At 40.0% G+C, this 15,510-nt stretch overlaps 1 protein-coding gene across 7 annotated transcripts in view; it reads left to right on the top strand.

Moving 5' to 3' along the window:
* Nucleotides 1–2,529: 2,529 nt before the first annotated feature.
* Nucleotides 2,530–15,510, top strand: part of RALGAPA1 (Ral GTPase activating protein catalytic subunit alpha 1) — a 129,097-nt gene continuing 116,116 nt past the window's right edge. For 5 of the 7 annotated variants that reach the window (XM_058026909.1, XM_058026907.1, XM_058026905.1 and 2 more), the window contains exons 1-4: nt 2,531–2,834; nt 13,546–13,656; nt 14,166–14,215; nt 15,253–15,310. In XM_058026909.1, coding sequence (XP_057882892.1) covers nt 2,729–2,834; nt 13,546–13,656; nt 14,166–14,215; nt 15,253–15,310 — 325 coding nt within the window. In that variant the 5' untranslated portion in view covers nt 2,531–2,728. Of the gene's footprint in view, nt 2,835–13,545; nt 13,657–14,165; nt 14,216–15,252; nt 15,311–15,510 lie in introns of all 7 variants that reach the window. The other 2 variants (XM_058026906.1, XM_058026908.1) reach the window with 1 other exon arrangement.

Here is a 15,510-nt window from a genome sequence, read left to right as displayed (position 1 = left end):
GCTTTCAGTGGCTAGAATACAAACTTGGAGGAAATCTGGTTTCATCAGTTCTGTAGTTCTTGGAAAAATTTATTCAAACTTATGATCTTTGATGATTGGGAAGACTGCAGTGTTCTGGCTTTGTATAACACAGAGTATTAATGCTGATATACTGCTAACAACACAAAAGCAGAGCATAGGCTCATGAAAAGCTCCTTCCCTTAAACACATAAGTATATAAAGTCCAGATTTCATCTGTGAGATACAGAGTTGTGCAAATGCAATGGGCGTTCATGGGAACCATCATCTTCATAGGAAGAAGATTTTGTTGAAGGGACAGCTAGCTGTTCCATTATCACCATACTAGAAATATATTAGAGGATCCTGATATTTGACTGCTTAGGTGAAAGTAGCAAAACATCTCTAGTATCAATATGCTACACTAGAGTATTAAACTGTACAGAACTGAGGTTTTGACTACTCAAACTTAAATATCTAGTTTTGGAGGCCTTTTTCATAAAGTAAATAGCTGCCAATTAAGTGAAAATTTGTTATTCACGATGAACAGGAATACTGCCTGAGAGAATTATCCAAATGCTTTCTGAAATCTGTCAGGCTTGATGACAGCTAATAGAAGGAGGGAATAAAGTTCTGCAGCATTTAAATGTCTACAGTACTCCTCTAAAAGTTCAGTTAAACTTAGTTACTACAGTCCCCTTGCATCTGGATGGAAACATTTTAAATGTTCTTTCTTTAAAGTGGAAATGCCAAGAATTGGGCACAATAATCACAGCCTGGAATGCAGCAGAACCTAACCTCTGCCTAACTACTGCTCTTTTCTAACCTTGTCCTTCATGCATATTCAAAGAAGTCACATGCTTGAAAGTCAAGCCTTTGCAAGATCATGGCTTTTCCTGTGCACAGAACATGCCCTTCCTGCCTGGTGTGCCTGCACAAGGAGCTTATCTAGAGAAGCCATTATTATCTTGGTTAACACCGCTCCCTCCTGTCATTTAATATTTTAGAGATGTCTTGCTCTATTATTTTTAATCTCGTCTTGAGTTAAAGATCTAAAAATTAATGGAAAAGCAAACAAATTATACAAAGAAAAGATATCTCAAAGTTTTTCAATATGCAAAATTGTGTTTAGAATGAATGAAATTTAGAAATCAAAGCACATTAATCAATATATCATTGTCAGATCTTAGAAAGCTAAAATGTACTGTGTTATAGTAAACTAAATAATTGTAATACTACATATTAGATAACATTGCTAATCTTCAGATCTTATTTACAGAGATGGTAGAATATTTGAAATGCTTTGGGGCAGACCACATAAGCTGGCAGACGACCCTGAGTCCCTCACTGATGCCCTGCTGACTGTGTTCCCACTGCCCTTGTGCTTAACATTAACTGTTCGTCATTATTTTAAACATTTGGGTTATGTTATTTATGTGACAGGTCTGTAAATTTTGACGATTCTTGGAATTTTAAAACAAGTCTCAAATAATGAAATATTTCCAATATTAAAAACTCCAGCTGTTCCAATCAGACTCTTAGCTCACAGAAGTGATCCTCAATCCAAAACAGAGCACCAGCAACTGTTTAAAAATGTCCAAGCAAAGAGACACTGGAAAGAGTCTTATATGATACTACAGCATATGTCTTTTGGAAAGTCCAAGAATTCTCTATCTCATTAATGCAAACAAACTTTTAGGAGAAACTTGGGACTTTTTCAATGATAGTAATTCAATCCTCAGCAAGAGTTGCTATGGCACCTCATCCATTTCCCTGGCTGCTGTTGGCGTTGCTGTGAGTTTGTGCATGGGACTGAGCCAAACGTGTTCTCTTGAGCTCATTTGGCTTTGCTGTAGGAGCCGAAGGGACATGACCATCCTGACAGAGCGCAGAAGAAATGAGGATGCCTCAGACCTGCTGGCCCCAGGCGTGCTGATGGTTCGGTCTCGATGCCAGCACTGCAGCTGAAGGCGTAGGCTGTGAAATCGGGGAGAAGCAGCTTCGGGCAGGAGCTCGGGCTGAAGAGTTGCAGCACTTTGAGCTTCAGTGTGGAAAGAGGAACTATGAGACACATCGTTGCTGGTTGCACAACTGAGGCTTGAGTAAAAGGTTTGGAGTCGCTGCCGTGATGAATACGGTCCCCACCTGGATTTTATTTCCTTAGTGCTCACAGAATTACCCCCTTACCCTGCAGTTTCTCTGTACAGCCAGAGTAGCTGGCTGATATTTTACCTACAAATATCAGAAGTACAGTTTCCTACACCAGTTACTGCTGCCGAGCGGCGCCGCGGATCCTGCAGCGGGCCCCTACGTGCCCTGCTCCGCCGGCCGCTCTCCATGCCCGCCCGGGGCCCGGTCGGCGCGGTCGGCGCGGCCCCGCCCGGCGCGCCTCGGAGGTGCGCGGGGCAGCGCCGCCGTGACGTCGCGACGCGGTTGCCATGGGGACGCCTGGGGTCGTACCTGACGGCTGTCGTGAAGCAGCGGGAGGAAAGTGAGGGAGGAAGAAGGGGGAGCGCAGGCCCAGCCCGGCCCCCCGGCCCGCGGGGAGTTGGCTCCGCGCCGCGCCCCTCCGCCCTCGCCGCATCGCGCTCGGAGGCCGGAGGAGGAGGAGGTGGCGGCGGCGGCGCTGCCGCCTCTGGCTATGTAGGGGCCCCAGAGCGGGCAGATCCGGAGGCCGCTGTACGCCTCTGGAGCTCGGCGCGGGGCCGGGCCCGGGGCCGGGCCCGGCGGGATGTTTTCCAAGAAGCCGCACGGGGACGTGCGGAAATCCACGCAGAAGGTGCTGGACACCCGCAAGGACCCACTGACCCGGCTCAAGCACCTCCGCGTCCTTATCGGTGAGGCGGCGGGACGGGCGAAGGGAGCGGGGGCCGCGGGTCCCGGCGTGGGAAAGACCGGGAATTGGGAGGGAGCAGCTGGGGCGGGAGGCGGACCCGGGGCTCGGCCCCGGCGACAGAGCCCACCCGGCGAGCGGGGGAAGACCCGCGCCCGGCGTGGCGGGCCCGGCGGGGCGAGGCTGCAGCGATGTGCCGGGGGCTGCGGGACCCCGCGGGCGCGGCGCGGGATGCTTCGCCCGGCGCTTTTGTACCGACACAGGCACGGACGCTTGCGTCTGATTGTGGCATTGCTTTGGGAACTGTGGAAGGAGGCGAAAAAGTGGTGTTCTTCCCGTGTGAATTATTCTCTAGAATACACAAAGTGCTAAGTTGCTGCGCATGAATAAAAGTGGCTGGCGAGCGCAAATGGTGCCGTTCTTACGGTACCAATTTATATTTGTGTACATTTTCAAGGTAAGAGCTACAGTATTAATTGCTCACTAGCGTAGATGTGAAGGAGCTTCTATACAGCCAGATTTAAAACACTTTTGGTTTGCTGGTTGGTAAAGGAGGACGCACAAGCCCTGAAGGGCTGCTGCAGTTCCATGTGAGCTGCCATTTAACCTGACCAGTGAATTAGAAATTGTGATTATACGGCATAATTGCCTAATGAAAAAAAAAAAACAAGGGGAAGCAAAAACAAACCTGGTTAACCATTCCAAGGTTAGTTGCATGTGTTTGTAAAAATCTAAGTCATTGTCATCAAGCTGTCCTTGAAAAAAGAAGCTTGCTCTGGAGTATCTTTTGGGCGCTCCAGTCCAGGGAATGCGTGTGTTGCTTCTGACAGTTTATCAACACGTGAACAGGGCTGGGTCAAGGGCAACTGCATTCCATGTTTAGCACAGAGTACTGAATGGATTATTTTGGGTTCTGCCCACAGTCTGGTGGTATTTATGTATCTTGTCCTCCAAAGCTGCATTCTTTCTTTTCAAAGGAAAACGGCTATTGCTCCCTTATTTTGTATTGGTGTTTAAAGGAACAGGTGTTCCCATGTTGCACCATCTGCTGCTTCATGAGTTATTTTCTGCAACATAGTAATTATCTAGACTTGAAATGGAGAATAGTTGTGTAGCTGTCTAAGCGACTTCAGAAGTCAGATGTATCCCCTTGCCTCACTCAGAATGTACCACTCTTCCGAATTAGCTGTACTGGGCCAGCTGTGGCTTGCTCTGTGTTGGTTTTTAGCTCAGTTGAAGCATAAGAGGTAAAAAACATTCTAAAGAAACGAAATACCTCTCTGAATTCAGATTTCCTGGCTAAAGTATGTTGAATATTTCTAGTTTTGCTTTAGTCTACAAAACACTCTGATTTTGATCTGTTCTAGATTTTGCATTTATGTTGCTTGCAATTTATTTACAATGGCTTTTTTTCTTCAGCTTTCTTAATAATTGAATTACTTCTGTAAGTTGCAAGGCATGAGCTATATCAAGCAGACATTCTTATCTAATCTAAGGTTTCTGTTTACTGGCTGTAGGACAGGTTAAATTATCTGGGGATGTTTTCATGTCACCATCTCCCCCCCCATTGTGTGTATCTCAGCTGTTGAAGCACAGCTCCCACACATCCTTTCTCCAAGTTTGGGAGAACACAGTATGTGAGTGACTGTGTAATTAGGGAAAGGTGTAACAATGCTCTTCAGTTTGTCTTTTTTGGATACATCCACAAGATTTTGTCATGATGTAGATATTCTTAGGTGCATGAGATACAAAAACGAGGCCTTTTCTAGAGCAGAAGAGTAAGGTATTTCCATACATTTTCCCACTGTAGAGCATGAGAAGTGACCATTCCCCTAGAATAAAAATTGCCATATTTCCCATGTGTCCAGGGGAGCCGTGTTAGCTATTGCCAACAGACTGTCCGAGGGGATAGGGCAGGAAATCTCAGGTCAGCTGTGTTCAGCATCTTCCTGGAGGAAACAGTTTTTGTTTATTGACCTTAGCCTCTGCACACAGGAGACTGGAAGACTATCCGGAAGAGAATTTTCTGCAGTTTCACCTCCAGGAGAAGGGAGAGAATGTTCTCTTGTTCTTTAATTTAGTATACTTTCAGTAGGCCTTCAAAGTGTATTGGAGCAGAGTTTGTCTTTTCGGGTTTTTTTGCTGTACATTTTAGTCTGTGGTCAACAACAATAAACAGGTATGACCTTAGTTTCATGGTTAAGACTTGAGAGGAGGAAAGGGAGTATTAGTTCATTTTCCTGCTATTTTACCAAGGCATCCAAAGCAGCAGTTTTCCAGTAAGCCAAAATAACAGAAGAGTCATGAATAGAGGTACCTGCTTGTGAAGTATGGACTGCTGGCTGTCTGCTAGCCAAAGAGAAATCTCAAAAACTTAATTATGGTACAAGACTGAGAGTTGCATCCTCCAAGTCAGTAGTGTAAGTCAGGCACCACATAGTCTAAAAATATTTGAATTATTATAATGCCACTTTTGGTAAGGATCAGAAGATACTGAACAATATCAACCACCTAATATGAAGCTAAATGGATCAATAGCACAAAGGTCTGTGACTGTTATTTTTAACAAATTAAGAGTAGTGTTCATTAGATGGAATCTTTTAAATGTCTTTTACAAAATAACTTAGAGTGCAGTGATTTGTATTCTTTTAGGAAAGTATCCTGTCATTGGTGACAACTCAGGTTAAATTTAGTAAAAAATGCAAATGAGTCTGCATAAGGATATATAGAAAATTTTGTGTCTTTTGTGAAGCAGTGACATACCATTTTATCAAATACCACTGCAGCTTTAGGAGTCTGATTGCTACAGTCAGTGTATAGAAGATTTAGATATGGGAATGACTCAGATGAGAGTGAAACTTTAATATGAAAAGGCACTGGAAGCTTTAAAATTCCTTTGTATAGGGACAGAGGGTGAAAAGTACGTAAACATATATGAGAAAGTCTAGGAAATAACATCTATTAAGGCCTACCAAATCTGAAGTTACAATAAATGATTTTTGTTTTGGAAAGCTCTTGAATGCTAGGCTAGTGATCAGTTATAGGGAATGCTGGAGGGAAATGCATTTCTTGTGGTTTGGGTTTTGGAGTTTTTTTTCTGGGTTGTTTTTTTTTTTCTGAAACTCTTTACTAGATAACTGCTCTTTGCCACTTCAGGCCAGTGTCCTGTGTTTCGTTCTCTGATCTGCTTCAGTTTGGCTCCATTCAGCCTTTTTTTGTAATTTGGGAACCAGAGAAAATTCTGTGAATTTCAGGTGACCAAATCAGAATTGGCTAAATTATTTTTAAATACAATATGTGACACATGTATGCATATCACAGGTATATGGTTTTTTTAGTAGAAGTTAAAGCCTTTAGGAGACCTCTGAGTAGCAAGAAATATTATTCTTGCTTAGAAATGCTAAGAAGAATTGTAAAGATTGAAGTCTCATATCTTGGAACTTAGCAGCATATGAGCAAAGGTAATCTGCCTTTCACTGTTATGTTGCTGCAGTATATTTCTCAAAGCAAATGTAACTATCTGAAGTATCTGGTTTCATAGATTTTATTCTTTTGAGATGTATTCTTTTCTTCCCATAGGAAGTGTTTACCCCACCCTGCTCCATTTGGCTTTTTCTTCTCAGTTCTGGGAAGTGCCTGAGAGTCTCATACAGCTCCCTGGTGCTGATTTGGTCAATGTCTGAGTTTTTAGCAAACTGCTCTGCTGTCTTGTCTTGCTGTATGCTGGAGGTGCTCTGAGAGCTGTGTTTGCTGTGTGTGACTGCAGTAGTTGGAGCATTGAACCTTGAGTGGGAACGTTGAGCGGGATTCCCTTGGGGTCTGTGTGGCAGCAGCGGGGCCTTGCTGGCAGGAAGGCTGCGCTGCTGCAGGTGTGATCACTGAGGCTTCTCTAGCTGGGAAGGGAGGCACACTGTGTACCTTACAGGGTTAGCTATTGCCTGTACAATGATTTTCCAGAAAAAATATTTCTATATATATCTATTTTTGGCAATCCCCAGTCAAATAGCAGCTAATTGCAATTTTTAGGGTCATTAAAGTGGAAATAATATTGGATTATTCTTATATATATTCATTGTTTCATCAGACTTCAACATTAAACTAAAATTCTGTGATTTTAAAATGATAATTTATAAAAGTTTGTGCTAGTAATCTTTCAAGCTTCAGATCTTGGTTTATATGTCCTTTTGCTAAAACAGTGCTTTAAGCATTCTATAAATGATTAAGACAGCTAGGTACATTACCCTTCATAAGGTCATACGTTAACAATATTGACTTTTCATTTTGATATTAGATGTGTTGGTGTTTGACTAAACTTGTAGAATTTGAAGGTTCAGTCTGAATTTGTAAATGTATGTATTTTTTTAAAAAAGCTAAAACCTCTAATTATTTAATCATTTCTGTAAAATTCTACTGTGTGCAAGTAAATCAAATGAATCTGTGGGTTTAAAATTTTCTTATAGAGCTGAATTCTTAAGATACTTGCTTTCTTGTTGTGTTGGGTTTTTTTCCCTTTTCTTTTTTCATTTTTGTTGAGTAGAAATTACACGTTTATAATCTGTTAATCCAGAGTGAAGAAAAAAGGAAATATGTTGTTTCTCATGAATTATTTTATTTGCATCTGGTATTTAAAACTATACTTCTTTTATTTCTGGAACCATGGAGAGAATACTTGCAAAATGCAAGAGGACAGAGTATCTAAAGTGTGGGGTGTTTATGTTATTTTGTTTTGTTATTCTTGGTGGTTGGTTAGCGCTGGACATCTCATGTAAATAGTCTTTGAAAGGGAAAAGTCAAAATACATGGGACAGAATGAAATGGACTGCATTGGACATGCATTCTGATATATTGTTTAATATTAAACCATACACTTAAAAAGAGATTGCGTTCGTTTAAAGGGATTTTAATTTAAGAAATCTATTCCACTGGCAGTTAGCCCCAATGCTTCAGCTGGATGGCATTCATTGGTGTTGCACATCATCAACTTCAGTCATAAATGAAAAATGTTCTATCATTGTTAAAGTGACAGCAAATGGGAAGCGGCAATAAAAGTAGCTGCCTGGAGTTTCGGTGGATGTGCGAAGATTTTTGGTTTTTTGCAGGAGTTGTAGATTTTTTTTTTCTTTCTTGGTTAGTCTATCTTCAGAGAGCATGTCACTGCTCATGTAACTTGGGGATCTGGATGTGAATTGCATGGAGGGCTCGGGCTTCATGTTCTGGCACTCTTGGCTTAACCCTGAACAAGTTATGTTTTGGTCAGGAGCAGAGGGGGAACATTTACTCTGCTTTAGTATTTTGGCCTATGTTACACTCGACTTGCAGAGTTCAGCAGTGGCCAGGGCTGCTGAATTGCAAGGCTGAGGGCTGGAGCCAGATCAAAGCCCCAGGCTAGACAAAAGGGAGGCTCTGACCCCTTGTTGCAAAGGAAAGGTCTGTGTGGGTTTAGCTTTGACGGTTCGGAATGAAAATACGTGCATTACTATGGAAGTGTTTGAAGTTGCTTAAATAAAAGCTTAAGTTCTGGAACTCGTGTGAATTGTTGTGGAAGTATTTTTCAAGAGTTTTCTAGTGCAACTCAGAATCTGCAAGCACCGTTAGAGAATTCCCTTGGAAAGCTGGCGCTGCTTCTGCTCATTCCTGTAGGGCACTGCTGTTGTACCAGTCTGTATGCAGATGATGTTCATTGGTTCTGTTAACCTGCTTATACATTTGTGATTTTTTTTCATTTGTATCTAAAAGATTGTGATCAGGAGTTCAGACTTGTCTGATGCAAAATAGAAGTCCATTAGAAGATTTCTTTAAGTTATATTCCTTTTTCAGTACAAAAACTTTGAAGAATATTTTCTTTGACAAAATTACCTTTTTTAAAAAAATGGTTTTACTAAATAGCTGTTGGTTAGATCTGAAACAGTAAGGGCTAATGTAAAGCCTTTGTGTAATAGATTTGCTTTTGTGGTCTGTTATCAGGGCTCTTTCACTTTGACAGTCTGTTAACTATGCCAGAGCCACCAGTTAGTTCCCGAGGTTTTCCACTTAACCTTTCTCAGTTACATGCTTTTGTATTCGGGACAGTCCCTGTGTAACCAAATCTCTCCACTGTTTTGCTCTAAAGAAACCCTTAAATATTTCAGCATGGAGAATTAAGAATTAATAAGTTTAATTATCCATTGAGAACATGGAAACCTTTGCTTTCTGGTGGCACCAGTTTGTTACAGGAGTTGATACTGACCGTGTCAGTCCATAGCAGGCCTCTGCTTTACAGAAATAGATCCTGAATTCTGGACGTCTTCCAGGTCATTGTTTGCTGCAGTTGTCAGTTTGGGTTTTGGTAAGGGTGAGAGAAAGTGACTTAAAAGCCAGCAAGTCTTGGAATTAGACAGGATAATGTTTTCATTATACTAAGTGCTCTGACAATTTTACATATAAGCATAGTATTACATTCTAAAACTCTTAAAATAGAACATAAAGTTAGCCACAACTTAATCTGTAATGATACAACTGTTTTCTTGAATTTCTGCAATGCAGTGTGAACTGATGAAAGTTCTTTTCAGAACAGTTTAAATATATGTCTAAAATCTGTTTTGGCAGGGTTTCTTTTGTTTTAGGGAGAAAATGACATGTAAGCACAAAGAGACACAATACTGTGTGAAATTAATATATTGTAAAGCAAGTAAGCTAGTCCTTTTCTGCAAAGGACACAACTTTAAAGGTAAACAATTAAAACATCAAACTTAAAACAAACCCTGCCAAAACAAAACTAAACAAAAAAAAAAGCACCCTTGAACACAGAGTTAGTATGGGGATCCAATTTGTACCAGTTTTTAAATTAGAGAAAATTATTAAGGAAAAACAGCAAAGATCTATGTTTCTTGCTGTTGTAAAGCATGAAGAAAACTGCATTTTCTTGACAAACAGCTTTCATGAACTGCTGAAAAACTGGATTTTAGTGTACTGAAACTATGCTTTGTACAGTAGAAACTTCAGTTTTTACCTCTCTTTGGAATACAGTAGTATCCAATTTTTCCCTTTCAAATTTTGAGGAACTTTTCCAACTACTTCAAATGGTGCCAGGTCTATTTCTGAACCCTTCCCTCCTCCCAGTCTGGACATAGAAGAAGAAGAACACAAGGAGTACATTAGTTTGTGTTAGTTACATGATCTGTGGTAGAAGAATATAAAGTTAGTTTGTTTAAAATCAAAAATACGAGTGCACTGGAAGTTGTAGAGGAAAGCCTGTTTCTCTTTAATCCCACTTCACATTAAAAAAGGCCATGTCTCTCTTCTTATAAAAGACAAAATGCTTAATTAGCCAAAGCAGAGGAGCAGCTTCCTGCAAATTCTCAGTTCAGGGCTGAGAAGGATATGCTGCTTGTAGAGGAAATGACTTTTACCTCTATGCAACATGCATGATACTTTGAGAGAGCATAGAGAAGAGACAGTGAGATGGTGTTGGAGAAAATGGCTATGACATGAGAATTGAGGAGCTGTTTGTTTAGCTGATAGCAAGGACAGAGGTAAAGTGAATATTTTAGAGACATTAGGAGATCCTTAATTAAGGAAGGAAGGTGCAACAGCAGCATTTAACTGGAAGTTTAATGGTACAGTAATCAAGGAGAGCAGATTCTCTCCATGCGTTAGTTGTGTGGGTTGTGTTCAGCATAGACAAAGCTGTGAAATGGAGTGATGTGGCCAGATCAAGTCCTCTTAAGGTATATATAATTATCTTCATGCTGTATCTGCTATTTTTTGCCCTTCTCCTTCTTGCCATAATTCATGTCAGGGTATTAATAATGAATTTCAAACTTCTCAACAAATGCAAGGTTCCAAATTTCTGCACCAGCAGTGTACTGAATCACTGTAGGTGTCCTTTGATGATGAGCAGATGTTCCCTTTTGCTGTAGGTGGCAAGCCTGTCAGGTGAACAACTGTTTTCCCTCCCTTAGGAGGAGAGCTGGTTTTCAGTATTAACAAAAGGAGTCAGTGGGATTTTAAAAAAGTATTATTTTCACTTAGTAAAATAATAAAATTCCCATTAAATAAAATGTTATATTTTCTTCCGTCTGAAGCAATAGTATTTACTACAGAATACAATTGTTGTTAACTGGTTTAAATTTTAAAAACTTGCTTTTGATTTTGCTATCAAGTGTGGTCTTAGAAAGGAATCAGAGTGAAATGCATTTGCTATAGGAATTGCAAAGTCAAGGAATTTTTTACTCTCCTACTCTTGCAAGCTATAACTGTATTTTGAAGGTATATTTTTAATGTTAATTGGGTGTTAGTGGTAATAATACAGGTCTACCACTGCTCCTTCAAGCATTTTTTGAGGTGTTTGACAAATTTTTCTTAAATAAATACAAAACAAACTAACAAAAAATTTAAAAAAGGACAACTTCTGAAATTCCACTTTGCCTTCACTGAAAGGCAGAATGTCTTACCACAGTACCAGTTGTGCATAGGCAGTTATGTGGTAAAATGACAGTCACTGTTCAGCTGGTTATGTAGACAAGCCTTCAGTTTGTTGCCTGAAGAATTTAGGAATAGTGTCTCCAAAAATTACTGACTGTTGTGTTAGGATTGAGTGTTTAAAAGAATACATCAGTTTAGGCATTTGGGATTTTTCTGTTGGTCTGCTTCAGAGCTGACCCATGTCTGAGGAAAGAATGAGGGCCCGTTTCAGTAAACGAAACATTTAATGTGCCTGCAAAAATGCAGCATTGCTGTGTTTTCATTGGAAGAGACCCTGTTTAACTGCTTCCTAACCCTTCAGTATTTGGAACTAGTATTTTCTGCAGCTTTGCATTGAGTGAGCCATTCCAGTGCTGTCTACATGCAATCCCTGTACAGTCCTATAAACATATGGACCACAAGATATCTTCTGTCACCCTTCTTTCTCCTGAAAGCCTCAATCCTTGCTTTTTTTTTCTTTAATCCTTCCATCTCAAACTCTTGATTTTTCTTCTAATATTTTCTTGTCCCTAGCCTAGGACTCACTTAGGGCTCTGCCCATGAGTGGAAGTGGTTCTAATGGTTGTGCCTATGCTCTAGTGGCAGCTCTATTTCGTGTGCAATTCCCTGATCAACTGAAAATCATTGTTCAGCTTGTTTGAAGTGGAATTGGTTTTTGTTGTCCTTTAACATTTGCATTTCTCAACTGTAGCAGTTCAGCTGCTGATCTGTAGGTGGTGTGGCAATTTCTGCAAACCCGGGGTTTGGTAAGCCTGTGGATGGTCAGGCACATGCTTGCTGCTCTGGACCACTGTTTATTCCAGCTGAGCTGCCTTCCTTAAGAGTTGATCTTGGATGCTGATATAGCACTATCTGCTCCAAGAGCACCCTGGCTCTACTACACTCATTATGCAAGATGTTGGCAGAATGCTGTGCTACGGCAAAAGTTAAATCTGTGTTGGAAACATTTTCAGCAACATTTGTGTCAAAACTGAGTTAATAGTCCTCTAGAGCTATATAAGAAAACATAACTGAAAATATGCCATGCTTTTGGCCGTCCTTTCAGTTCATTGTTCCTGACTTTATACTCTACCACTTGTATATCCAGTCATGTGAGATGATTAAGATTGATGTTGTTCTAAAAAGGGTTAAAAACTCTGTGGTCCAATACAGAATTAGAAAGAGCTTTTTAGAAGCATCTACAGTGAAAGAGGGTGTTTCAGTGTATACAGCTGGTGAATGGGTATAAAGGTTTTGTTTGCCTCACCTTCATGTTTTGCTTTTGTTTGCTACACATTAGTATTCTGAAAGAGGAGCATTTTGTCATTTAAAATGCTGTCTTCCTGTTCCTCTGTGCTTCCATGGTATTGTTTTGTCCACCAAGTTTCTCAAGTCTTATGTGGTTGAATAACAGGGAGTGTCTGGACAGTTTGTACTAATGCTTGATTGTTTAAAGTGATCACTTTAAAATTAATCTGGATAAATCACTGTGTATTTCTTTATCAGGAATTTGCAGAAAACCATCTAGAGGGTTGTGGGAAGAGAGTCTGAAGAGCTTCCTGGGGTACACATGAAAGCACATTCCCCTATACTTAGAGTGATGTTTCTGCCTCAGGGTATCCCTGGGATCCCATCTTTTGATTTCCCTAGACCACACAATCAAAAGAGTGTGAGGGATTGAGCCAGACTAGAAAGTAAAGTGTATATTGGAACTTGGAGGGAATAAGAAGACATCAGTGGGAATCCAGTGCTGCTGTTTGCATCCTCCCAGTTTATCTATCTCCAGAGCAGATGTGTTCCTCACTTAATGTCTTCCTTCCACTTTCTTTAGTAAGCTTAGTTGTGCTTAGTAATTACAGTTGGAGATTGTGATGGTCTTTCTGTTGTAGAGTTTGGGCAGTGTCACGAGCTTTATTTCTATTAAATTAACAGTTGAAACCAGATTCATCTGTACAGTGCTAGTCCTGATGGAGTTAAGGTTCATGACTGGCTTTTGTTTGCATTACTGTCATGCCAACAATGGGTGTGCAAGAAGATGCTCCTTCCGTGTTCTAATATTCACTAGGTACTTATGGCATGCCATACTGAATTTCTGAATTAGCCTCAGAGTAAAGAATGAAAACTTCAATAGTTTCTTTAATTATTTAGTTATTTATTTAAAAAACAATAATTTTTCTTTTAAATATCTTCATTTCTTACTGCTGGATAATGTTATGTAGTGGTTGACTGAATATTTGAAATAAATATAAACAATGTTCTATTCTGTTTTTCAGATAATGCAGAATCAATTGATCTCAAACAGTTTTTCGACCAACATTTTTCACATATATATTATGTGTTCTTTGAAAACTTTGTGACTATTGAAGTGGGCCTTAAACAAAAAGGTAAGCATTTCAGACAGAACTCTTTTTGTCTTGATGGCTTGTGCCTTTGTTATGAAGTAAAGCAGGGTGCTATAAATAAAGCTCTGTGTGGTCACAAATGACAACATTAGCCATGCAGAATATGTCTAAGAACCAACTTGGCAAATGAAGGCAGAGCAATGAGATACGCACTCAGTGGAGGTGAGCAAAAAGGGTTTGTTCTCCAATGACTGTGTTTGCCCTTTTGCAAAGTGAGGATTCTTAAGGTGTTATACTTTGTATTCTGCAGAATTATTCTTTAACAAGATATTGTGTAACTTAACCTCTCCCAGTTGTGAATGTCATAATAGGAAGTTATGCAAATTGTAGCTGTATTTGTGGAGTATAATTTTTATTTGCAGAAGCAGTGCAAAGCTATGGTTGTATAAATGCAGGTTTTCTTTTTACACGTTTAAGGATCTTTGTTTTGATAATGAAAGTGCATCTTCTATTTATATTTAACTATTTAAACTATTTATTTTTGCAACTAGGTCACAAGTCTCAGAGAGAAGAATTAGATTCTATTCTTTTTATTTTTGAGGTAAGATATTTTGAATATTTTTTTGCTTTAAGTCCTGTCATTCTACAGTTGTCTGTAAATACTTTGCATTTAACTGCATTCCTTCTTACTTTTGCATAGAGCTGAATTTATGTGCTTTGTTTTAAAAATAAAGATTTCACTTGCGGTTTTGCAAGATGTCTTAACTGGAAAAAGATGTTTCTATGTCTCTAGATAGTTGATTACTCTTTGGTGGTGGTATTTCCCCATCATGTATTATACACATTGAAATTCATAGAAAGGTGATCTCTGTTTAGTCAGTATATTTTTGACCTTTTGATTGCATGTTACTTCTGTGAGGTACATGGGTGAATGTGAAAGAGAGCTAGTTAGTTCATTTGTTCACTAGTTCCTGCATAAAGGAATATTAGGTGATCTGTGCTTTGGAGGCAGTTGCATGTTGCGCTGGAGGGCCACAGCCAGAAAAAGTCAGGTTATTTACAAGTTGCAAAAACCTCTGGTGTAAGTGTTGCAAGTCTTGCATGGTAGATTTGGAATTACTAACTGTGCTCTGTTTCTTGTTTCTGGAGATGATCATTGTATTTGTAGACGTCTTGTCTTCATTGTTTTGCTGTAGCTCATGACCCCTCAGTTGAGAAGGCTGAAAGCACATTTGCTTGTGCCACAGAGGCAAGTTGACAGCTGAACATCCTAACTGAAGCCATTAGAAAGGTGGAATAACTTAATGCAATCTGTTGTGAAGCAGAGCAACTGAGACACTGATCCCATTCCATTCCATATGCTATAAGCAGCAGTGTCCTTCAGAGGGGTAGTGGAGCCAGAGGACCTGCAGTAACATCTGAAGTCTCCAGTGCAGGACTTACAGGCTGGCAGAGCCTTTGGGCTTCTTAGCATTAGGACTGGGGTCACCTTGCAAGGACAACAATGCTTCCAAAGAAAGCATTGTGGGAATTTTCTAAGTTGATGCTTCAGCTTCTGATCTTTGTCCTCGTGAAAGGGCTGTTCGGTCTTCCAAGGTGATATCTGCAACATACATCCTTGGGTTCTGTTTTTTATAGAAAATTTTACAACTCCTTCCTGAAAGGATTCATCAGAGGTGGCAATTTCATAGTATTGGTAAGTTGATTTTCTTTTCCTCTCCCTTTCATTTTACTTTTTATTAGTGGCTACCGATTCGTGGCTACTATGCCACTCATTTCCTTACAGTTGAAGTAGCTTAACGGGGGTTATGGTCTAGAGAATTTTGCAAGCTAGGTGAAGGAAAATATAAAAAAAAATAAAAGAAACAGACATAAACCCCTGCCAATGTAATGAAT

This window comes from Melospiza georgiana, chromosome 6 (assembly GCF_028018845.1).
Source record: "Melospiza georgiana isolate bMelGeo1 chromosome 6, bMelGeo1.pri, whole genome shotgun sequence".
In the NCBI taxonomy this organism is placed as follows: Eukaryota; Metazoa; Chordata; class Aves; order Passeriformes; family Passerellidae; genus Melospiza; species Melospiza georgiana.
This window is presented reverse-complemented; position numbering and strand designations above follow the sequence as displayed.